The 25,987-nt window shown below is 33.5% G+C and overlaps 2 protein-coding genes across 8 annotated transcripts; one reads left to right on the top strand and one right to left on the bottom strand.

Annotated features, from left to right (window-relative positions):
- Positions 1-6,261: 6,261 nt before the first annotated feature.
- Positions 6,262-20,957, bottom strand: LOC106053465 (uncharacterized). Of its 2 annotated transcripts, none has more exons than XM_013209018.2 (5): positions 20,803-20,957; positions 15,700-15,887; positions 14,512-15,001; positions 13,359-13,473; positions 6,262-12,252 (listed from the first exon to the last, which is right to left on the bottom strand). In XM_013209018.2, the coding sequence occupies exons 2-5, from the start codon at positions 15,885-15,887 to the stop codon at positions 12,119-12,121; spliced, it is 927 nt and encodes a 308-aa protein (XP_013064472.2). In that variant the 5' UTR covers positions 20,803-20,957; the 3' UTR covers positions 6,262-12,118. The 2 variants fall into 2 exon arrangements, with proteins under 2 accessions (XP_013064472.2, XP_013064471.2); XM_013209017.2 differs by lacking the exon at positions 20,803-20,957 and adding an exon at positions 20,663-20,794.
- LOC106053460 (uncharacterized) lies at positions 20,266-24,490 on the top strand. 6 transcript variants are annotated; one of them, XR_008779729.1, is made up of 2 exons: positions 20,266-20,545; positions 23,348-24,490. XR_008779729.1 is itself a non-coding variant. In XM_056040787.1 (2 exons), the coding sequence occupies exons 1-2, from the start codon at positions 21,168-21,170 to the stop codon at positions 24,132-24,134; spliced, it is 810 nt and encodes a 269-aa protein (XP_055896762.1). In that variant the 5' UTR covers positions 21,134-21,167; the 3' UTR covers positions 24,135-24,490. The 6 variants fall into 6 exon arrangements, 3 of the variants coding, with proteins under 3 accessions (XP_055896762.1, XP_055896763.1, XP_013064465.2); XR_008779730.1 differs by lacking the exon at positions 20,266-20,545 and adding an exon at positions 20,940-21,048; XM_056040787.1 differs by lacking the exon at positions 20,266-20,545 and adding an exon at positions 21,134-21,190.
- The last annotated feature ends 1,497 nt before the right edge of the window (positions 24,491-25,987 follow it).

Genomic DNA, 25,987 nt, shown 5'->3' with positions numbered 1-25,987 from the left:
TGACAGTGAAACAACAATCACAACAGAATTGAAAGAAATATGGACTCAAGCATATAACAACAATAAGAAGTACAAACAAAGTGCTCATGAGAATATAAATAAGAAAAGACAATTGAAAACACTAGAAGTAGGAAACAATGTATTAAAATTAATAAATGACCTGAAAAATAAAAGGTCCATTTAAGGTGATAAAACAAATTAATGATGTGAATTATCAAATTGAAATAAATGGGAAAATTAAAACATATCACATAAATAATTTGAAACTGTATCATGATAGAGAAGATGAGTTGATACAAAACATTCAGGAGAAAATAGAAAATAAATTTTCAGAAAGAGAAGAATGTTTGATGATAATAACAAATGAAAATCACAATGAAAATGATATTAAGGAAATACCTGTAATAGAAACAAAAGAGAATCAAACTTGGCAAAAGATTAATCTTAATAATTTAACTAAGGAAAAGTCAAAAGATATAACTAAAATAATACAGGAATACAAAGAAATTTTTTCCAGTATACCAGGAAAAACTAATATTATTAAACATGACATTAAAGTAACAGACCCAAAACCTATCAAGCTTAAGCCATATAGAATACTGCTACATTTACAAGACAAAGTAAAAAAAGAAATAGACAATTTACTAGAATCAGGTATAATTGAACCATCAACATCTCCTTATGCTTCACCAATTGTGATAGCCAAAAAGAAAAATGGAAATATACGGTTATGTATTGATTATAGGAAACTTAACAACATCACAGAATTTGACCCATATCCAATGCCAAATATAGAGGATATTTTACATAAATTAAATGGAGCAAATTTTTTTACTAAATTGGATTTAACTAAAGGTTATTGGCAAATACCTTTAACAGAAAATGCAAAACCTTACACAGCATTTGTAACACCATATGGTATTTTTCAATGGAATTATATGAGTTTTGGATTAGTAAATGCACCTGCCACATTTAATAGAATGATGAACATGATAATTGGAAACAAAGAAAATGTTATTTGTTATTTGGATGACATATGTATTTTTAATAATAGTTGGGAGGAACATTTGGTAGATGTAAAAGAAGTGTTCAAAATAATAAAAGAAAGTGGACTTACAATTCAGGCAGAAAAAGTAGAAATAGGATTGGAGGAAATAATTTTTTTAGGACATAAAGTAAATAACAACATGATTAGCCCTATTGAAGATAACAAAGAAAGTACTTAATATTGAAATACCTACAACAAAAAGACAAATTAAAAGCATATTAGGAATAGTAAATTATTACAGAAAGTTTATAAAGAACTTAGCAGAAATAGTGAATCCATTAAATGACTTACTTAAAAAAGGAAAACCTCAAAAAGTAGTCTGTAATGAGTAATGTGTGAAAGCTATTGACAGAATTAAAGATGTTTTTAGTCATGAATTAATATTAAGACTACCCGATAAAGACAAAATATTTTATGTCACAACTGATGCATCTGGTAGTGCTATTGGTGGTTGTCTAATGCAGAACTATGATAACTTACATCCTATATTATATGTAAGTAGAAAATTATCAGAGGCAGAAAAAAAATATAGTGTCATTGAACGAGAAGCCTTAGCTGTAATATGGGTAATTACTAAGCTAGAGAGTTATCTAATAGGAAGGAAATTCATATTATTAACTGATCATAAACCTATTCAGTATATACAGCAAAAGAGCATGAAAAACAGTCGTGTTTATAGATGGTTCTTAGCACTACAGGAATATAAATTTGAAGTGAAAGCTATTAGTGGATCTGTGAATATTGTAGCTGATCTATTGTCTAGAATGACATTAAAATGAAATAATTTTGTAAATAAACTATGATTATATTGATTATGTAATATATATTAATATATTGGCACAATTTATATGTTATGGAAAAGGGAGATAAGTAAATTTAATGTTAAGCATTTGAAAGTAAGTATGGATATTTTTTTTGTGTGAATCATTTCATATATCATTGACGAAAGTTAGTTCGATGGAAAAGGGTGAGTATAAAAGAAAAATGGACAAAAGTGTACAAAGGGTAGTAAGGAAAAGCTTATTGAATGTGGAAATAAAGTCTATAATTGTTTTTGAAATATTGTATTTTGTCAGATTACTGCCAGTGGAGAACATTTGTGAGTGTATGACGTGCCCATAAGATGCCACATTTTCTTTCATGATGAACTGTTTACTAATGAAGATGATTCTGGAATGTTATGAACATTGACATGAACATGAGGAACTGTCAAGCCAAGATGAAAATGTCAAGATTTTATGTTTGTTGTCTTCCCCATAAATTGAAAATGCCCTTGTAAGACTTGACAGTAGTGGAAAAATATTGACATATTTTTTTTTCAAGGGGGGGAGGAATCTGTTAGACACCTTAATTATAGTTTAGTTATTTAGCGACACACCATAGAAGACGCATATTGAACGGGACTAGTGACGTTTGGGATATGTTGGGTTAGAGACCGGAAAATCAGTTAGCGATATAATTCTAGAGGGTAACGACGTGTTTAGTGACAGAGACTTCTACTGTGGCCTTTTATTAGAATAAATATATGTGAAGTTGTTCATCAGTGTTGACTACATCTCTTCACTAGTTAAAACCGATGTATTTGTTTGTCTGGCTTGTTGATCAACTACACGGAATACACCCGAACGCTTGCAGAGTAATTGGTTGAAATTCAACAGTCATCCATAGTTGACCTCAAGACAGCCTGAACAAGCAACATCACACTATACAATATATGTTGTGTTGTCTTTCCTCATTTGGCCCACTGCTATTGTAATACTGGACATTTAGTGTTGAATAGAATATAGGTTTTAGAGAGTCATAGACAGAAAAAAAAATTTGACAATTTTTTTGGATAATAAGGGGGAAGGAAAGATGTAGTAGAATGGTGCGTAGAGGTTAAAAGCTGCGATGAATATCTTTGTGGACTACAGCAACGCTGGACAGTTCCCTACTTCATTGCATTAAATTATCAAGTTATCTAACTATTCAGTCTACTCATTTTGTTCTGGCTAACTCTGTGTGTGTAAGTTATTTATTGAAGTTACTATATAGTGATATAGCAAACTCAAGCTATCAAGACATCAACAACAATAGCACTAGAGGTTTCAACAGGTTTTTAACTATGGGTAGCAAGGTTCTAATTCTCTTGTTGAAGAATGCCTGTGATGAACTAGTACCAGTTTTATTAGGGGTGCTTCTATAATTAAATAAAAGACATGAAATGATCCTCTTTATTTTTATGGAATAATGTCTTAACAGTTTCCACCGCTGTTAAGCTTTGGAAATTTGATCTGGGGTAATGGGGACCGCTCGTCAAGTGGTTGAAACTCCAATCATTGGCGAATTTTGCAAAGCTGTCCAAAGAGAGCTGAGGTCCATATGTCAGTGACCACTGTGGATGGGATGCCATATCTAGCAAAATGAGCTTTTAGTTTTCTTATGACAGTTTGTGCCCTAGTGTTTTCAACTTTGCAGTAGTTACTGTAGTAATCCACACACACAAGATAAGACTCTGGATCTATCTACATCTACATTTGGATAAGTACACTATTGGAGGATTACTGGATTAATATTTGTTTATCGTATGTCTACTGGATCTATATTACATTTCTGCTAATTATCTAGACTGCAGCTGGATTTTAGCATCATTCGTTCAGGTGGATCTAGACTCTAGAAAGTTCGAAACCATTACTAGTGTCTGGTTTTGTCAGCCATATTGTGTATTTTATCTAGATCTACTATTTATGTGGATTTAACATCTAAATCAAGATCTATTTCAAGTATTTCGTCCATTAAAGTGATTTGGGGCAGTCCGTCATCAGTATACATCCATTTACTTCAAGAGTGAAGATACCTCATTTTGGCAGTTTTAATAGTTTTATTACGAGTATGGAAAGTCACCTCTAGAGTCTACAATATATTTACAAGCTGACTGTTAGAGTCACCTTGTTGTGTTATTCAAGTTATTAACTGTTGCAGTGTTGCTGAGCTTGGAATCTAATCTACTAGATCTACACAGGAGTGATGGTATACCCTACTACCACACTGCATGATCATCTATTCAACTTGTGAAGTTGAGTAATTTTATTCATAATAAAAGTGATATATTTGCATTTATGTGGCCAAAAGTAATCCACTGAATTAATATTTGAAGGTGATATAAAATTTGGAGTTGTGTTTAAATGTTGTGGCTGATAGTAAGTCCACTTAAGTAATAATTAAAATAATACAAATTTGGATCTGTATTGTGGCTGAGATAAGTCCACTGAGATAATATTTGTTAAGTTGATATAATATTGAGCAAAGGTGCCACTAACTAGCTGTATTTAAATATATAACTATATATTGTAAGAGGTAGTTTGAACTGAGTTTTGAAAACCAAATTGTGATATTTAGGCCAGTAGGGGGCCATATCAAAACCATATTAAGACATTATTTAAGATAAAATAGTCATAATGGCAACAGCTCCAAACTATGATTACATGGAGACTTTTCGCCAGCAAATTATTGCTGAGGCTAAACAACTAGAACTTAAAGGGAAGGACCTAACTAGCTATGTGCAGCAAATGGTGACTAGAGAGAGAGATAGGATTGATAAAGAAAGAAGGGAAGAGGCAGAATGTAGAGATAAAATGCAGTTAGAAAAGGCTAAAATGGAAGCAGAACGAGAATTGGAAAAGGCAAAAATGGAACAAGATAGAATTGATAAAATGGAGTTAGAAAAGGCCAGGTTAGAAATGGAAAAGTCTAAGTTAGAGCAAGAAAGAATAGAGAAAGAAAGGGAGAAAGAAAAAATGAGGGATATGGAGTTACTTAACAAAGAAGCAGATAGGAAATTGCAGTATGACCTTGAAAAGTTGAGGAATTAGGGTGAAAGCAAAAAACTAATAGCACTAATATTAATGATGGCTCTAATACTAATACTAATAATACCAGTACGTCAGACAATCACATTGAAATTAATAGCAGTAATAATAATATAAATGTGATGAACCGTTTAGCTCACTCAAGGTATCCGCAAGCAGCTGCTAGCAGAGATCATAGAGGAGTCTAAATTATTTAACGATGAGGCAGAACAGAAAGAATATGTGAGGTCACAACTTAAGGCTCTTGGAAGAGAGGCAAAGGAAAGAGAGGTAAGGGAAGAAAGGAGACTAGACAGGGAGCATGAACTAGCAATGAAGGAAAAGGAGTTAGAAGCGAAAAAGGAGACTGAAATAGATATAGCTAAAGAAAAAGAAATCACAGAACGGGAAAAGGAGAAAGAAATAACTGCGAGAGAAAGGATAGCCGAGGAGAAAGAGAACAGGGCCGCCAGTCAGGCTTCCTCCAAATCTCGCCCGGCTAGCCCCGCCTCCAGTCAAGGTTCCTCAGCCTACCCCACATGCCGATGGAACACTTCGACGACCAAAACGAAAGCATAGAAGTGTATCTGGTCTGCTTTGAAGAAGTAGCGCGCCACTATGGTTTGCCAGAGGATAAATGGTCTTTCAGGTTATCCCAGTGCCTCTGCTGTAAAGCCTACGAAGTGTACTCTTAAACTCCCCTCCGGCCACAAGAAGACTATGCAATCCTCAAACAGGCACTACTGGTCCAATTCGAACTGACTGCCGATGCTTACCAAAAGAAGTTTAGGACATCCCCGCCTAGAGCTCAGAGAGACTTATAACAATCTCTGCGGCAGGTTGGACAAATACATGAGAAGCTGGCACACTCTCAGTGAACTGCCAGAGACATTTGATGGTCTAGTGAGCCTCATACTCGCAGAGCAGTTACTAGAGTGCATGCCAAAGGATGTCAAAATCTTTGTTAGGGAACAGCAAGCCTCTGCATCCGCAGACATAGCATCAGCTGCAGACAGGTACGCGACCGCCCACAAAGGTGTTAAAGACGTCAAAAGTAAGACCTCAGCCTCGGACAAACCAGAGGACAAGCCGACTTCTAACAAACCTGCTCCTTCTAACCAACCCACTCCTTCCGCTAAACCTCAGCCCCCCAAAAAATGACAACAACCATTGGTTGAGAAAAAAACTACAACCCTTCCAGGAGGCTAGAGATTGCATTTCAGACTATCTAAAGAGGTATGAAATCAAAATGGTTAATTGTAACATAAAAGAGGAAGAATGGTCCCAAATTTTATTACATTTGTGCAAGGGTAGGCACTTACAATGTCAAAATCACAACCATTCTGTACAAAATAGCTACCAAATTTTAAAAAAGGAATAGGACACAATGCCAGCACATTTAGAAAAAAATATTTTGATAACACACCCTCCAACCAAACAGAACCTCAAACCACAATTAATATGGAAAAAGACTATTTTAATAAATGGTTAGGATTTGAAAAGATTGACAGTACTTTTGAAGGATTAAAAAATTTCATATTGGTTGATATAGCTAAATGTGAACCTCAATTACAATCATTTATAAAAAAAAGAAACCCCAAAGTTTTAGATGATATTACTGAGATAATAAGAACCTATAAAAATGCCTACCCTAGCAATCCTTTTTGATGTAGAGATAAAAAGAATATTGATTTAGTGGGGAACACTCAGGAAAACAATGAAAGAAGTAGGAGTAGAAGTAGGGATCGCCAACATTTTAGCTATAGCAATAATAGAGATAGGTCAAACAACAGGGATGTAACATGTTATAGATGTGGGAAAAAAGGACATATGGCTATGAGATGCAGGAGAACACAAAACAGGTCAAACAGTAGGAATAATTATAACAGATCAAGTAGTACACATCAGATAGTAGAAATAATTACAGAGCAGACAGTAGAAATAGGTACAACAATTACAACAACAATTACAATAATAACACATACAATAGGAGTAAAAGCAGGGAAGATAAAGATAGAGATTCTGACAGACTATTTTTTGTTAGGAAAAACAAAAACAATTTCGCCTTCTACCCAGCTTTTATAAACAATGTGCCGATTAAAGCAATCCAAGATAGTGGTTGTAATACACTGGTAGTTCGTGCTGATCTTAATGAGCCTCAGTATTATAAAGGTTACACCAGGAAAGTGGAGTTAGCCGATGGCAGTGTAAAGGAATTTGAAGTATTTAAAGTGTTCATTGGGACACCTTTTTACACTGGTCATTGTGAGGGAGTAGCCATGCCCAACGTGAGACATGATATGCTAATTGGAAATTTAACAGGATTGAAGGAATGCTCAAGACAAGAAGATGAAGCATGGGAAAAGAAATAGGAAAGACTAAAGCAAAATACTAAGGCAGAAACAGAAAATGACATAAGCAATATGGTAATAACCAGGTCTAAGGACAAGCCAAAAGAAGAAACACAGGAATCTCTTGATATAAATGAGGAAACAGTTAATGGTAAAGAAGACAATGAGAAGGAAGAAGAAATAAAGGAAGTTGAAATACAAAGTCAAGAACAAGATGAAACACAAGCAGTGTCGCTTAGTTTAGAGAAGTGTCTTTTGCTTTGTCCCAACTCTGTTTTATTTCCTCTACTCGTATTACTTGTATTTTTGTTTTGAATTGTTTTTGCTACGTCACAAAGTCCGGTGACAATTATTGGTCATTCGTTGTCCTGAGCCAGTTCACCCTCTGAATTTGGTTGAAACGGACGATGTGTTAGTCCATAAAAGATTATTAGTCTGTACTAGTTTCTTGGACTTATATTATTCTGTAGGATTTTTTGGGACCCCTGTTTTAGGGTGAGTTACTTCGTGGTGATATCTCTTATTGTATGTTATATAAGGTTGTCGCTGTTTCTAGTTTTGGAATAGAGGTTGAATTGTGTGTTATTTCATTATAGATTGCCAAGTTGGAGTTGTATGTAATGAGCTCGATTCTATGCCAGTGTGGGCGTCGCTTGTCGTCTCCAAAATATATTGTACAGTCTTGAGTGCCATTGTCATATTGGCGATGGCGTTGAGTGTCAGAGCCGTTACACATAAGTTGGTATCAGTTGGGATCAGCTGAGGTCTAACTTTATTATTGCCGATGTTGGCAGTATTGTGACGTCAGTCGGTCAGCATCTGGTTGACTATGAAATCATGGTGACAAGTGGTAGCAAGGTGCTTATGTGAATTATTGAATAATATCTATCTATATATGTTATATATATATTATCTATTCATCATTTTATCACTCTCATTGTACAGATACATATATCAGTATCTTACAATTAAATTATTTCTTTTTGCTATTTAAACTATCCACATAGTTGGTTACTCTATGTACGACTGTGTGTGAATGATGTTCTTGTCAGGTTGAACCTCAGGACCTTAGTTGTGTACAGCTATTCAACAACACAAATAATTCCTAAACCTGACAAGCAGGACAACAGAAAGATGGAAGTAAAGAAATAAAAACAGAAGAATTAATAGGAATCAATAAATTGGCCCAAGAGCAAAGACAGGATAACATCATTGGGAAAATATATGATAGAGTTACTGACAGAAGGAGAGTTGAGAGTTTTGTCATAGAAGAAGGAATACTGTTTAGGAAGACAAAAATAAATGGTAGAGAAATAAAACAATTAGTCTTACCACAAAAGTACTGGAAGGATGTCATGATTTTGTCACATGATAGTAGTTTTAGTGCACATAAGGGTATAAAGAAATGTTTTAGAAATTTAGCAACACAAGTGTTTTGGCTTAAAATGAAAGTAACTATATCTAAATACATAAGATCATGTGATATGTGTCAAAGAAGAGGGCTTAAGGGTAAACTAGGTAAAGCTCCATTACAGTCAATGGATGAACCAAATAAACCATTTCAAAAGATAGCAATAGACATCATAGGACCTTTAACTAAAACTGAGCACAATAATAGGTACATATTGACTATAGTAGACATGTTTAGTAGATATCCTGAAGCAGTGGCATTATCAAATATAGACACAGAAAATATTATTAATGCTTTAGATCTAAAGTTCATAGACAGACATGGGATACCAAAAACATTACAATCAGACAATGCTTCTATGTTTACATCTGAGTTATTTAAAAGATGGACATTAAAGGTATAGAACACATTAGATCTTCGCCATTTCACCCAGAAGCCAACCGGCTTTGTGAACGCCTAAACGGGGTTATAACAAGATCCTTAGCTGAAATTATAGAAAATAATCAGAAAAACTGGGATCAATATATTAATTTTGTTCTATTTTCTCTTAGAAATAATATTCATGAGGCAACTCAATTCTCACCATTTGAGTTAGTCCATGGGAGGAAACCTTGTAATGAAATACACATTTTTAAAGAAAGCTTGATCTCAAACAAAGTAGAAAAGGAAAATGATGATGAAACAGTATTAGATTTAAAACAAATATGGACAGAAGCTTATGAGAATAACATGAAATACAAACAAACAGTACATAAGAACTTAAATGAAAAAAAAAGAAAATTAAGAACATTACAAGTAGGAGATAAGGTATTACTTTTGGTTATTGATTGAAAAAACAAATTAGGAAAACAGCGGAAAGGTCCATTTATTGTTACAAACAAAACAAGTGAAGTAAATTATAAGATTAATTTGAATGGGAAAATAAAAACTTATCATATAAATAATTTGAAATTATACAATGAGAGAAATGAAGATCAATTTCAAAATTTAGATACAGAAGTAAACAATGAAAATCAAACTCATCAAACTCAAAACTTAGGTACAGAAACTGAAGAAAATGAAAATCAAGTAGATGAATGTTTAATGGTATTAATCAATGAGGGAACTAAAGAAAATGATTCTCCAATACTAGAAACTTAGGATTTGGTTATTTGTTTCGGGAATAAGGGGAAAGTTTTACTTAGTGACAAGTGACGTGACAGATAGTTAAAAAACAAGAACTCTCTAGGCGACGCTTTAGAATCAAAAAGCCCCTCCTACCTAAAGCTTACTGGTCACTCAAATTTGCCACTTCTCCTATTTGTAAAAAACAACTATGCAGGACCCAGTATCTGAGCCACGTTTACATTTCTAAAAGAAAAGTCAGAAAAAGAGATCACAAATCTCAATTTGTTGAAAGATAGTCTTCCTAATCCTACAACTGATAAAAAGGGATTAACATCAACTAGCTGCATCACAATTGTGACTTCAGATACAGTAGCAATAACAAAACATGCTTTAACTGTGTCAGAAAGGGAAACATCAAAAAGAAATACTAGATTGGTAGTTTCCCTGGCACTTGCATTCTTCCTCGGAAGCTCCACACATACAGTTCTTGTTAAACTCAAGGATGCATGTGGGAATCATGCAGACATCCCCAGGTTAATACATATTGTTGAGAAAGTAACAATAATCATCACTGTCACGTTTGTGTTGAAGGCCACAACTTGCCACCACAGTTAACAGTTTAGTAGAAGTGAGAAATAGTTTTATTTATGAGCAGAAACATCAAAACCAAAAGAGTAGCTAGGATGAGAAAATTCTGACAAGTTTTAGAGTAGAGACAAATAGAGGAATAGGGTAGTGACATAAGAGACTCAACATTTCCCCCTTATAAATAAATGGTTTCAAGTTTAATCCCAGTTTTAGAACAATAACTGGCATGTTCAAAGGTTTTCATCATGGGAGTGGAGTAACAGTGAAAACTGTGTTGTTGGTATTGTATGGGAAAAGGGGAGGGGGTGTAAAGTAGACAAGCAGGAAAGACCATCAAATGAAGTGATAGATCCTAAGGCTGACGGACACTGTTTGTGCTTGCTAAAATAAACATCCATCATCTTTATCTGCTAACCTATATAGAGCTGCCTCCCTCAAATTTATTACACTATCATTTGATCATGTCATATAACAAAAAAAAAAAAGCATTTTGAGTAAGAATAAAATACTGGGTAGTAAGGCAGACTGCATTTAAACAAGTCCATCAGATTTCTATTAAAAGTGACATTTCCAACCAGTCATTTAGCAATGTATTCAGTTTCATTAGAAGATCAAGTAAAGCATCAGCAGAGAGTAAAAAAAAAAAGAAGAGCACATAGAAGGCAGACAGTGTCCAATCAAATGAACTGAAAATTTAAGCATTAAAAATATAAACATGTTTAAAGGCACACAAAAAAAAAGGTTTTATACATGTCCGATTCTCAATAACATACTTGCGCTCAAGATATAAGGCTAGTTTAGATACAATTAATTTCGCTGCCACTTCAATGCAATAATGCTTTAGGTAACTTGAAATAATGATGATATTGAGTGTTTAAAAAGTGTGATGATGATGTGTTAGATATTGTTTTTTTAAATATCACAGTACAGATGCCTTTGCATTATGAACCTCATTAGAAATGAGACACAAGCAACAGTAAAACACGCACAGAACAATACAGATATCGACATGCAAGAAATACTTCTTTGGAGAGGAGGAACCAAATACACTATCAAAAACTTCTGCTGCCCACCATCTTCAACAGCAGAAATAGACATAAAACTACCACACTACACAAGGACAATAATAATAATAGCTGTTGACTTTAATGCACGCACACCCTCCCTAGGCTAATTATACTACAACAAGCGTGGCAAAGAAATGGAGGATGTAGCAAATAACTCTAACCTTCAACTTATACGTTGTTTGTTTCTTATCCAAGTTTAATGTGCTGTAACCTTTGTTATCATTTTAATGTTTGTACTGTATGGCTTCCTTGCTCATATAGCAATTCATTGGAGAATTAAAGTATACTATTGTAATAACTGAGCCTAAGGACCTACACATTTATATATATATGGTGCATGCTGTGCACATCTGCATAATATAGCATTGGAAATTTTGGTCGCACTATAAATATGTTTATGCAGATTATGTACATTGTGTTTAAGCTTATTGAAGTTGAAGTCATTTCATTGCCAGAGTACTAGTATCTTCCTGCATCACATTATAATGGGTTACAAACACTAAGCAGTACATTGTGATACTCCATAGACTCAAGACATTAGCAAACCAAATCTAAAACATTTTGGTTAGATTAATTTCTCTGATCTGCCTGTCTATTTTAACTTAATGTACAATTTGGTATCAATTATGGAATTTAAAAATAAATCATATTTCATGATTCCTGGTTAGGCTATAAATAAAAGGACATAGAAAAACAAAGATTTTAATAAAACATGCTACTTAGGATGTTAATGATGCCCTCCAATTGGCTAAAGCTGCTCGGCTGAGTTCTTGTGGAATGACTGGAAAATATTTGTGGACAGCTTGCAGTGTACCTTCATCCCCTCCTTGTATTGGTGTAGACACTAGTTCTCCTGAAACAAATGTTTACAAGTCTGTATTGTTGTATCACAACAAAGAGCACAATATATTGTATATATCACCTGCCTATAAATTAGGTGTACATTGAATAGTTCTAATGCCAGCAGCAGCAACTACTTTTTTGTTCACAAGCAGGACATATTTTTGTAGTTAGATATAGCTTGTCTAGACCTCCAGACCAAATTTTATTTTAAGGTAGATAATATTTTGATAAATTATATTGGTCAAACCAGAGTTTTCCATGGGTGGCCAATTAGCTATCATTTTTTCCCCCTAAGACGAAGCTTTTTCTTTGGTAACTTGATGACTGGCTGCTTAATTTAAGGATAACATAATATGAGTTTCAATGAGATCACTTGCTTCATCTAATCTTAACAACTTTTATCTAGTCTTAACTTTACTTGTAAAAATGTTTAATAGGTGGAAGGTCTAAAGCATAAACTTTAAATGATACATCTCTCCCATGGCCTACATTTTAATACTAATTAAAAGTTATCATTTATTTTTTTTTTTCGTTGATGCTAGGCATCTAACATGTTGATATATGTACAAGATAGAGTACTAGCATAGTTGAATTACTACAGCCAGTAGTTTCTATAACTAGTACAATGATCTAGAATAAGCAAAGTCCAACAATAACCTAGGAATCCAAGGACTATAAGCCCTAGATATTCCAGTGATTATTAATCAGCTCATCTCAACCATCGTTTCCTTAAGTGGGGTGCGTGGCTTAGTGGCATAAACTGTTGGCTACCTACTGTGGACAATGCTGCTTCCCTTGCATCATTCACACGACATTGTTACACAACCAAATTTTTAACCTCTTCGCACTGTCACCATAGAAACACACACACACTCCATAACACTACCCAACAAAGGGGTTAGGAAGACTATGAATTTTAATTGTTGATTAGACTTGAGTAGTGTTTGCAAAACAGAAAGTTTCTATATCTAAATACCATTCCCCCAACATATCCACTAAAAAAGATGGAACCAAAGAGAATTTAGCATATTATATGAACAAGGAAAATGCATAATACCAAGGTATTAAGTTACAACACAATAAACTTGGATAAGAAACGACTTATATCTAACACACCTTGGTCATTCTCTATTAAAGTTTTGTCATTAATAACCATCACAGCCTTTTTTCCAGGGAAACCAACAGCTCGAAAAGTTAAGTGGAATGGTGAAGCTTTTGGATTCTGAAAAACCTGAAAAATAAAAATAAACACACACACGAACAAACTAATTATGATTGCAATAGTGTGGAATTTGTATTTTAAGCTGTATTTAAAGGGCTACAAAGTAAGTTTTAGGCCTAACCTATATCTAACAAAAAAGTCCCCATTACAATTGTGGGCCACCTGTGAGTTTTTGTGCTTACACAAACTCCTTATGTAACATTTTTTTTTTATGCAAACATTGAGCATTTCAGCAACATCTTAATCTGCTAAACAACAACTTCACTAAGTGAAAAGATATTAGATTTACAGAGCTAAGGGAAAAAAAATATGATGTGTGTTTGTCTATTCAATATTAAGAAGGTCATTTTGTGCCAATAAATGACAAGAGAAGAACAGAGAAAAAGAAGAAAAGAGAGAACATAAGGCAAAGATATGACAGAGAAAAGAAAAAAAAAAGTTTGATTTTATGAAGTTGTACTAAAGTAAGAGATGTTGTGATGTACTAAAGTCAGAGATGTTATGATGTACTAAAGTCAGAGATGTTATGTTGTACTAAAGTCAGAGATGTTGTGATGTACTAAAGTCAGAGATGTTATGATGTACTAAAGTCAGAGATGTTATGTCGTACTAAAGTCAGAGATGTTATGATGTACTAAAGTCAGAGATGCTATGATGTACTAAAGTCAGAGATGTTGTGATGTACTAAAGTCAGAGATGCTGTGTTGTACTAAAGTCAGAGATGCTATGATGTACCTAAAGTAAGAGATTTTATGATGTTATACTAAAGTAAAAAGTAAGAGATATTATGATGTCATTCTAAAGTGAAAGATGTTATACTAAAGAAAGAGATGTTATGATGTTATACTAGGATAAAAGATATTATAATGTTAGTCATTCTAAAGTAAGAGATGTTATGCTAAATATGAGATGTAGCTTAAGTAGCTTCATTCATTACCAAGTGGTGCAGATAAATATGTACAGGAAAAGAAATAATAATTCCTTAGTAAAGAATATAAAATTACATCACAGCAAAGAAAATAATATCACAGAATATAAAATTATTACCTGATCAAATGGTGCATAAAACTCTTCTATATTGTTAGTGAACCGTTCAGGGTCAGCAAAATAAAACCGTCGCCACCCATCAAGAAAAAAGTTCACCCCATCAGATGTGTTACAAGTGGCTCCTCTAACCAGCTCTCCCTTCCGATGCATTCGTAGTATTTGACCTTCATGCTTAATATACTTGTATTCAATGAAAGAATCTATATAAATAGGAGATTCCTTTTCAAAGTCCAAATTTATAACTCGAAATGTTGGGAATCCAAAGCCAGCCTCCAATAAAAATACATCTCCATTTTTTTCCACATTCCTAATGTAAACGAAAACATGATTGTCATGGAATTTGGTGCTGGATGTACATGTCCCATGAGCCAGTGCTGCATCAAATCCGATAGCCTTTATTAAGTAGTAGGCTGCAATGTTGAGGTTATAACACAGTCCACCAATACCACTCTTCAAATCTGATTTGATTTCATCAAAACTAGGTCGCTGCCTGAAAATAAAATATTTTACTTATATTATTTGAAACTTTAAATGAGATATTTTATTTTATTAAAACAATTAGGGTTACAATACAACAGAACATAATTTGGATCTATATTAACTTTAAGGACCATTCAATATTGCTTGTGATTTTAAGGTTTCTGAGCAAGAATATGGGTTTAAATTCTGCTACCAATTGTCACAATTAGGACCTTCATAAACGATGACCAATAAACTATATCTTATAAATTTGAGACATTACTTAAAAAAAAAAGATAATTTTGTTCTATGCATTTCATGTGTCAATCTAGCTATGCATGTTAATCATTGACTTAAACTCTGCTAAGTCATTGGTTTTCCTGGCTCAGGCTGATTCAGGCAGCCCATTCCATTTTCTCTTCCTGAAAATATGAAATTATTAAGAGTATGACTGAGGTGAAACTCCCACTGACATTTTAATTGATTTATGGCATCAGATGACCTACTGTTTATGACTTTATGAACAAGAGGGAAAAAACAGAAAATCCTGTGAAAACCACTGAGGACAACATTAAGAGAAAAACACTTAAATTGAGCGAAGATGGGAAGAACAAACAATGACTCTTTTATGTTTAACTAGCAGTGGACTTAAGTTATTTCCTTAATGTGACATTGATTTCTGTGGCTCCTTTTATTATTGTATTTACCTTTACATTTACTATGCATTACCTCAACTCTTGTGGCAGACTTAACAATCGCATGTTGTTAAAAACCAAGTGTGTCTGCATGTTAGTGGCAATATCATCCAACAGGTTCTTCCTGTCCATTGACAGCCTCTGCTCTACATCTTTCACGTTAAGATTGTCTTTCAAAAAGTTAAAGGCTTCGTCTCTGGAAAACAGATCTATTGTGGCCATCTGTTAAAAAAAACATTACAATAGATCCATTGTGTTAGTCTGTTACAATACAAAAAATAGATCCATTGTGACACTCTGTTAAAAAAACATTTAAACAGATCCATTGTGACAGTCTTAAAAAAACAACAATACTAAAACAGATCCATTGTGACAGTCTGTTAAAATAGAAAAACAGAATTACAGATCCATTGAGACAGTTTGTTAAAATATAAAAACAGTTCAGTGATTTGACTAGTTCATGGATTAGAGCACAACAGCAAAAATGTGATGAAACATAATGTCACTGTAATCCATTGTGATTATGATAATTAAATTATAGAAAATTGATTACTTGTGAAAATGTGATAGACTTATCATTGACTAATGGTTTATAACAAAAGATATTTTAGATGTAGATAGTTATTAAGAAAAATAATTGTTCAAAGATTATGAGGGGTAATTAGATCAATTAAGTAAAAAAAACAACAACATTACATTAATGTAGATAATAATAACTAGTTACTAGACCTGAATCTATAATATTATATATATGATATTTATATCAATTAGATGATTACTAGCACTATTTACATAGCTTATATTAACTCTCTGTCTGGGTGGAATCTTTTACACATTATTTCTCCCACTTCCCATTCTCAGGTTAGGTTGAAACTTTGCACAATTATTCATTGTTGATGACAACAGATAATAAAAATAAAAATGTACCAACTAGTTAATCAATTCATTTTGTTTTATATACATAGAAAATATACTAAGCTAAGGGAAAATAAGGCTTGTGTAGAGAATTAGGTCCTTTGTTAAGAATTCTAAACTAACACTAAAAAACCATATCTATTTTTATAAGTATTTGAATTGCTCGTGGCATGTCAGCCAGTCAGCAGCCATGTTGTGACAGCTTGTGTGCCTCAGTCACCCATCAAAGTATCCTGGGAGGTATTACCAAACCAGACAGGTATGTCAGGAAAGGGGCCAGAGAAATGGTGCATCACCCTCCCAAGGATATATAAGGGGTTGTACATTAGACTAAAACCTGTTCACGGAAAAAAAATACTGTTACAGATACCATATTGAAAATACAAAACATTAACACAGAAGCTAGAGTAGAGATTCACAAAGACTTTGAAACTGTGCAAGAAAAGTTAAACGAATTCTGTAAGACCAACCATTCTACTTAAACTGATGAAAAAGAAACATTTCCTAATTCAGAAGGCATCATTTAACTTAGAAACATGGAATGTCCGAGACCTTGCATTGCTGGAACCAGGTAGATGTGCACAAATTGCCATGGATATGGCGAACTATAAAGCGTAGTTAGATGGAATACTTTTGGAGAAACAAGGCTGCAATCAGGAGAAACCCTTCTCTTCTTTGGAACTATTGAAAATGGTGTAGCACTCTACCAAACAAGGAGGCATTTAAAAGTATTTAGGAATGGGAGCCAGTTTCAGAAAGAATAATAAGAGCAAAATTTTGGTCCAAAAATTAAAAAATATTCACATCATTGTGTGCTACGCCCCAACCAATGTAAATGATGCAACCGATACTAACAAATACATTTTATGACCAACTGCAAAGCATAGTTGACAAAATACCCACAATAGATGTTTTGATCATCATGGGAGACTTGAATGCTAAAGTGGGAAGTGACAACAGAGAAAGATAAGTATGTGCACCCATGGACTTGGTATCATAAATAAAAATAGAGAAATGTTAGCAGACTTTGCATATTTAATTAGCTTCCCCCACCCCCACACACACAAAAGATGCTGCTAAGTAACATGTGTCTCACCAAACAATAAGACAGAGAACCAAATTGACCACATTACTATACCTTACAACTTGAGAAGCTCATTACTGGATGTACAAAGCAGAAGAGGAGCAGATATTGGCTCAGACCACCAAATAGTTGGTGCTAAACTAAAAATAAAGCTGGCCAGCAATAAAACAAACATAGACAAAAAGAAAGATTTGACCTAGACAAGTTCCGTAGCACAGAGTTTAAAAAGGAATTCCAATTAACCCTTCAAGTAAGTTCATGATATAAATAATAAAATTTTAAGAATAAATTTAACACTTTTAAAAAACCATACAATAGTTGTTAAAATGAGCCTTTAATTTGAAAGCTATGACAAAACTAGTCTATTGTTTTTGATCATGCTTCATTTCTTTATAGTTCAGACACATTTGGTTTCGTTTACTCAGAAAAACAAGGGTTTTACATGGGTTCAAAGAGCACTGGGGTCATTTTTTTTCTTCTAGGACAAAAAGAGGGTGGGTACAGAGTTAAGATTTTTTTAGAAAATTTAGTATCAGCTAAACATGACCTATCTAAAATGCTTCTAAATTTAAAGCTAAAAAACACACACATCATAGTCTTTATGTAAATGTGACAAATATTTTATGTAATATTCATATGTCACAACCAATGACAATAACAAACGGTCTTTATCACTATCAATGACATTAACAAACGCTATTTTAATGTTGTAAATGCATATCAAAAGGATGTAACTAAGGTTGGGAAATGGAGATTTCTTTGATTTATTTTGTAACGTTTTCTTACTTAATTTTGTTTTTGTCTTAGATGTTAATCCAAGTGTGATGTGAATGGGTAAAAAGAAAGGGAATATCGCTAAACATAGTGCTAATGAGGGGCGGAGTTGGGCATAATATGTATGAAAAACAATGTTTTTAAGAGTGGCATAATCCTGATCTCTCTCTCTTTTATACTGTCTCTCCTTGGGGCCCTAATTATTAATACACCAGCCTAGGTAAGTACCAAGTATGGCATCATCAACACAGGGCCAGGAAAAATGTAGCGAAAGGGATAATTATTGATCGATCAGTTACCAAATTTGGTCACAATCACTGAGTGGAGTGAGCGGGCTAGACGCACAATTGTTTTTGGTCATTTAGATTTAGAGTAACTGATGCTACTCGAACAAGTTAAGCTCAGTCGACAACATTTTTATGTTTGAATTTGCGTATCTCCGTTAAGCATTAGACCCAGAAAAAATCTGATTGTGGGGTGTTTGATAAGTATCTTGTTAACATAAAGTGGTGTTCGAGTGGTGTCAGTTACTCTAGTCCAAGTCTCTATATCTATCTATTATGTCTAAGGTATTAGTATATATAGTATGTCTGTCTGTGACATATTACGTCTCGAGAGACAATCTTTTCCCTTTGCAACTTCTTGTGTGACTAAAGAGGCCAATCCTTGATACACAGCTGCGATCGCAGGTTGGGCATATGTAATCACCAGGCGCCGTTGCATATTCACCCTTCTTTCTGCTTCTGTTGTGTATGACATCTGCAATCCGTGACCCTTCCTTTATGCTCTTTCTCCATGTGGATCTATCCAGTGCCATCTCTTCCCAGCTGCTAATGTCGATTTTGAAGAGCTTCATGTCGCGTTTGCATACATCCGTATAGTATGTATATATATACTAACTATATACTTACTCTTAATATATAGTCATTTCCGTCTAACGAACACGTTAAGCCCTACCACTGCAATTTTTACGTTTGAATTTTTATAGCTCGGTAATGGTTAGTCCTAGGAAAAAACTGCAAACATCTATAAACTCGTCATCCATTTGTCTATAAAAATATATATATATATGTTGTTTTGATATGCTGCGCATAGTTACAATAATACAATAAAATATGATGTCAAAGAGGGTCAGGTCAATGAGGTCCAGTGCTGACATTAACGAACACCTTCCCCATTTTGCAATTTAGTGAACACTCTCAGTGTGCTAACGAACACCTCATAGTTATTGAATTTAAAAATTTTTATTATCTTTAATTTTCTTTTTTTATATCAATTTCTTTTTACATTACCTAAAGACAGACAGGTCAGCCTTACTTTTCCCACTCTCGATTGCTTCCTCCTCTGTTTATAACGAACGCCACAACAAGGCCATTGCCATTAGACACAAGTTTTAGATCTACCTATACTGTGTAGGCCTACTGTAGCCACTGTAGCATACCTTAAGTCTAGATGACCCAAATTTAAAAAAAAACACTGCGCTACCAGTGCTTGTCTAGCCCGCTCACTATGCTCAGTGACTGTGGCCTAATTTGGTACCTCATCAATCAATAATTTTCCCTCCCTCTACGTTTTTTTTTACATAATGTAGAGCATTAGTGATGAGAGGCAAAATAGAGTCTAGATCTAGTAATAAAAAAGTGTAAAATAAAATGTAAATCTAGCGTTTGTCAGTGTCAGTGATACTAGGTTACTAGTGATAAATAAACTTAAAGGCCATTCGTTAATCACTTAATGCCAAAGATAATAATAAACGAATATAATATATAGATCTAGATGTAGATCTAATTATTTATATTTATATTAGAAAAAAAAAATGGCATCATCCTACCAGTACCCAGGCAGTACCCTACCCTGAGTACCAGTGCCCTTTGAATAGTTTGAACCCGTGTAAAACCCTTGTTTTACAGAGTCAGAGTAAATGAAACTGAAACTAAAATGGGTCTGGACTAGAAGCTAGATCTATAAAATATATAAAGTTAATAAAGAAATGGAGTATAAACAAAAACAATAGACTAGTTTTGTCATACCAGTCAAAATAAATCATAAAATGCTCATTTTAACAAAGATTTTGCGTGTGGCGTCTTCCGAAAGTTACTGTCACTGTGTAAGTGTGTTTAGCCGGGTTTCGTTAGTCTAGATCTAAGACTCTAAGTCGACTAGTCACTAAGTCAACTAAGACAGACTAAGTGTATGAAAGTATGATGTCAATGAATTGTGATACCTTGAAAAAAATGAATGGCTGGATTATCTTCGTAATTGTCCTATCAGAAGTATCTATCATATGCCTATGTTACATGTAAGCTTGCCTACGTCTGCCTGTCAGTGTCAGACGTTCATACCCATACTTATAATTACACTTACAGCGTCTCGGTCTTGGATAGATCAAGATTTAGACCTCTGAGCCTAGGTTTCTAGGTTATTCTAGGTACTTTGACATCCGTACGCAGTTATGCCAGTGTAGAAAATACAATAAACATTCATATAGATCTAATCTATGTATTTTCTACACAGTCGTTCACCCCTGCTACAGTATATTTTTTGCAGTTATGTTAGTTATTTGAGATATAGAATTGACCCGGAAATTGCTTCAGTTGTTGAACTTTAGGGGTGGGGGTCTATATACCTTATACTTATTATATTTATATAGATATAGACTCGTTGATTTTAGCTTACACACAACACTAGATCTAGTACTCAGTAGTTCAGTAGTAACTAGTCTAGACTAGATGATAGAGATCTCGACTAGATTGTAGATCTACTTCTACTACTAGTACTACTACTTTTAACCCTTTACTTTAGTACTTACTAAGACTAAGTCTAGTACATCTAGATCTAAGGCTAAGGCTTAACTTTTAACCGTATATAATAATATAGATCTAGATCTAGATCTATCTATGTATCATAGAAAAATAATCATTTAATCTATAATTATAATAATAATTTATATTAATTACATTAATGATTAATTACAATGTAACAATGCACTATACTGACTATAGTTATAGTATAATACTATAATAATAAGTATAATAGAATGATTTATATTATAATAATTTATTTTATATCATATTATTCTATTTTCTATTATATTAATTATAATTACAATGGTCAATATTAAATATAGATCTAGATATATTTAGACCTAGACTTCTAGATCTAGCTAGTAACTAAGACACTTTTTTTTTATTGACAAGTCAGATTATCATAATACTATTGATTCTATAGATTATAGATCTACTATAATTTACCAGCGGGTCTTAATTTGTGTATCACTGTCGATATAGTCACTGAGAGTTTTTTGGAAACAATTAAACGAAATAATAATGCTATAAGAAAGCGAATGCGTGAATTTAAAAACAAAGTGTTAATGGAGCTATCAAAATAGCGATAAAATATATATTATTAAAAAAATGGAACGCGTGAATGTAATTGTTTATATAACATTGTTAGTTTAATTTCATGTAGATCTAGAATCTAAACAATTTGAATGCCACAGAGTCTAGTCAATAAATAAAAACTTTGAGCCAATTATAGTAAAAAGACTATACACTTTGTTGTCACTTTAAGATTGTGTTTCCCTAGATCAGCGGTTCTCAACCTTGTATGCTCGGCGACCCCTTTTTACAATCCCCCACTTAGCCGCGACCCCCCCCCCCCACACACACACACAGCAATAGAAGAATAGACAATAACAATCCATTTTTTCAATGGTCTTTGGCGACCCCTGCAAATCGTCAATCGACCCCCAAGGGGGTCGCGACCCACAGATTGAACCCCTGCCCTAGAGACTGTAGGCTGTAATATTGACTTAGATACCGCACCTTGATGAATGACGTGTTGTGAACACATCTAATGTATATGTGATTGTGTAGCTATGTTATCAGGTCTAAATGCGCATAAATAAATCTGAAAGAAAATAGTCAATTAAAAATAAAGACTTAAAATTAAACCTAATCGGTAGTTGTAGGGTAAAATACTTTAAAAACATAATGGAAAGTAAATTGTATTATGTAAGTAGTTTATTTGTTTAATAATATGCCTGTATATTGCGTTATATTATGACCTCTGGCGTTAATTTCATTCGTATCACTACGCGGGCGCAAGTTATGGAAAAGTGTGTCAGTGCGGCTAAAGCTATTCTTGCATTTAGAGCGAACGATTTTATGTAAAAAATGTTTTGTAAACTCAAATTTGAAGGTTAATTTTCATTAAATAATGAAATGAATAGACACTAATTTGTATGTTCATGTGTAAAATTACAAAATTATGTTTTCTTAAATGAGAGCTAATTTAGATCTAGCATCTCTGCCCATGCGTGACCTCTCAATCTTTCATCATTTAGACACAGCATGTAAACATGGCCTAGATCCATAAAATACTATAGCTGTAATAGAGTTGGTCTTTTTTTTTTTTTTTGAGGGTCTTAAGTTTGTTTTAGGGCTGCAATACATACACTACGGTCTAAGTTTGTACCCAAGGAACATTTCTGCCAAGTTTGATCAAGATTGGTCAAAGGGTTTTGATTTCTATTTGTCACATACTTTCTACTTAATAAAATAGATAGCTATAGATTAGATCTAGATCTTAAAAATATTGGAATAACTGTTACTAGACTTTATGCAGGCCATAATATGTACATACAAAAACAAAGCCTAATAAAAATACTTAGAAAGACACCAAGATAAGGCACATTCTTTGTTTTATATCCTTAGGACAAATTTGTACTAATGCTTGTAGCATTGTCAAACTTTAATCATAAATGAATATCATGGCAAACATGTTTAGGGCCAGATCATATGGAATATGGTAATGCCAACATTGCCAATTTTGATATCCAGTCTACCTCTGGCTGTTTTGTTTTATACTTATAGATTATAAAGTGGCTAAAATTATTGTTTTTTTACAGGTCACTATTCAACATGACATCTGTTAAAACTCTGGCTGATCTACAGTTACTTATTGAATCATTAAAAGACAAGCAATTCTGCAATGCATTTGTATATCATTTGTTTTTAAACTCTGGCAAAAAGGCACAACAGACTGGAGCACACCTCATTGATTTGGCACAAAAACAAGACTGCAACCTTAATTCTGTAAAAATAAAAATTGCTAGGCTGAATAACCAAATGAAGGTTTATAAGAGTACAATTACCAAAAATTGGAACATCATTGTGAACTTTTTGGCTCAAGAGTTCAGATTTCCAGTAGCCAAACAGAAACACGATCCTGTTCGCCCCAAGATGCCACCCCCTCCTTTTTCACCGTTGGAAACCAGAGCAGTAACCTGTTGCTTGTCTTGTCAACACCAGAGACTTACAAACTCAAACTTAAAAGCATCTAATAGTAAGTTAAAGCAATCCCTCTACCAGGAGAGAAAAGAAAAAAACGAGATCAGAAAAACGTATGAGGTGAGGAAAGTAAATCAAAAATTAAAGAGAAACACATCAAGAATTTCAAATTATAAACTTAAAACGCAAGGCCTTCGGGCGAAAATCATTTCTTTAGAAAGATCTCTAAAACGTTCACACATAAAATGTAAACATTTGGGTCAAAAAAACATGGAAAATGAAAAAAAGATAGATTACCTCACAATGGAAGTCTGCAAGTTAAAACAGTCAAAAGAAATGTACAAACAGTTATTGCTTGAAAAGTCACTTTTGATTGAAAACTTGCAAGAAAAAGTTGTGCAATAAGAGCCATCACAAATAATTACAAAAGAGAATTAAAAAAAAAAAAAAAACCTATTAGATACTTTGTCACTTCATATATTTTGATCGTGACGTGTGTTCTAATACGCATGTAGTGGTGTACCTGGGTCCTCATATGAGGGTCAGACTACTTAGATGTGTACACAGGACAGTACAGTTCAAGGACAATAACAATGTACTGAGCAAAACTTGATATAACAGACATAAGACATTTAGACTTTGTTAAACTTTTACTTGTACAAGAAAAAGAAAATAAGAGCTATAAATTGTGTAAAATTATAATAAATTTTATGTTTTCTCTACATACATAAAACGATTTATTAAAAAAGTCTGACACTAAATATAGTCTGTAGAATTTATTTTTTTTCAGAATTAATTTAGTTTTGCTTTTAAAGTTTTTCTGGTTTTCTATTTTTAAATCTTGTTTTTTGTTCACATAAGTAACTTGGATGGCTGCCTGGTCATAATGTATTCGCACTGGACTGTCGTTTATTTATCTCAATTGTCCCGGGTTCACACCCTGTTTACTGCCATTACCCATCATCCCTACATGAGGTTTGGGCAAGTGTGTAGATTATCTTAACCCTGAAGGAACATCCAAAACCTATTAAAACAATTTTAGACCCTAACCTGGAATTTTTAAAGCCTAGAGTACGATAATACTGAGTCTATCTATTACTTAACACATGCAGTGTCACACTATAGTTTGCACAAATTTAACAATAATTATGACAATGTCTTTGATTGCTGAGATTAAGAATGAAATGCAGTGTTTCACATAGGGTTAACAGAATATAAAGAAAGAGTAGATAGCTGTCATTAACTTTTAATTTAAAAATTCCTATTAAAAAAATATTAAAAAATACCGGTATACATATTTTTTGGCTAGCTATCCAAGCCAAGCACACAAATAATATCTATAAGTTTAGTAAATATCATGATAAGTCATACATATACCAGCTTCTCAAGACCTGCAAGTATCATTTAGCTCCAAGATGCTGCACTGACTAATTGCACCATGCCCACTACCATTCCCTGTCATCCTGCGGGGGTTTGGAAGTTATATCTCTTGTTTTACATGTTCCTACATTTTACAAAAATTTTCTCACTGAGGGGGTTCACTGATAAAAGTTTAAGAACCACTGTGCCACCATATTAATATTATACATATATCTTTTTTTTTTATTTCCGATTTTTCCCCCTTGCTCAGCTTGTCTACCTTCCTTTAATTTTTTTTTTTTTATAAAATTAAATGACTATGCGTAAGGGAGATAATTTTGCATGCTATTGTAATAATGACTTGTCTCCCTTTCAAATCTAAAAATTTTTTTTGTTACCTTGGAATACCTCTACATAGTTCTTACTGCTAAGTTCATCCCCTATGTCTTTATAATTTTTATACTTGTATTTAAAAAGTATTCAATTATTTGTGTGAATTTTTTAGAAAAGCTAAAACAAATTTCTAAGCTCCTTTCTCTGGTACCACAAAGTACCAGTAGTTATAAGTATTTTCCATAAATCAAATAAGAACATACAACTAAAATGTTATTTAACCTCGGTTAGGCCAGAATATGCATCCTCTAGGTAACATTAAGAAACTGGAACAGACAGAAAATAGAGACAGTGAGATTCATAACAAATGAATATTCACATTTGACTAGAGTAACACCTTTCGTAAAATCACTTCATAAAGAAAGCCTTCAGGATAGAAAACTCATAAGTAAAACACTTAACCATAATTTTCAAATTGCAAAATCTAATAAAATACTCTGAAAGACACAAAGATAAAGGCACATTCCTCGTCCCATATGCTAGGACAAGTGTGCACAAATGCTTCT

This window comes from Biomphalaria glabrata, chromosome 9 (genome assembly GCF_947242115.1).
Source record: "Biomphalaria glabrata chromosome 9, xgBioGlab47.1, whole genome shotgun sequence".
Taxonomy (NCBI): Eukaryota; Metazoa; Mollusca; class Gastropoda; family Planorbidae; genus Biomphalaria; species Biomphalaria glabrata.
The sequence above is the reverse complement of the archived record's forward strand: the minus strand, read 5'-3'. Positions and strand labels throughout refer to the sequence as shown.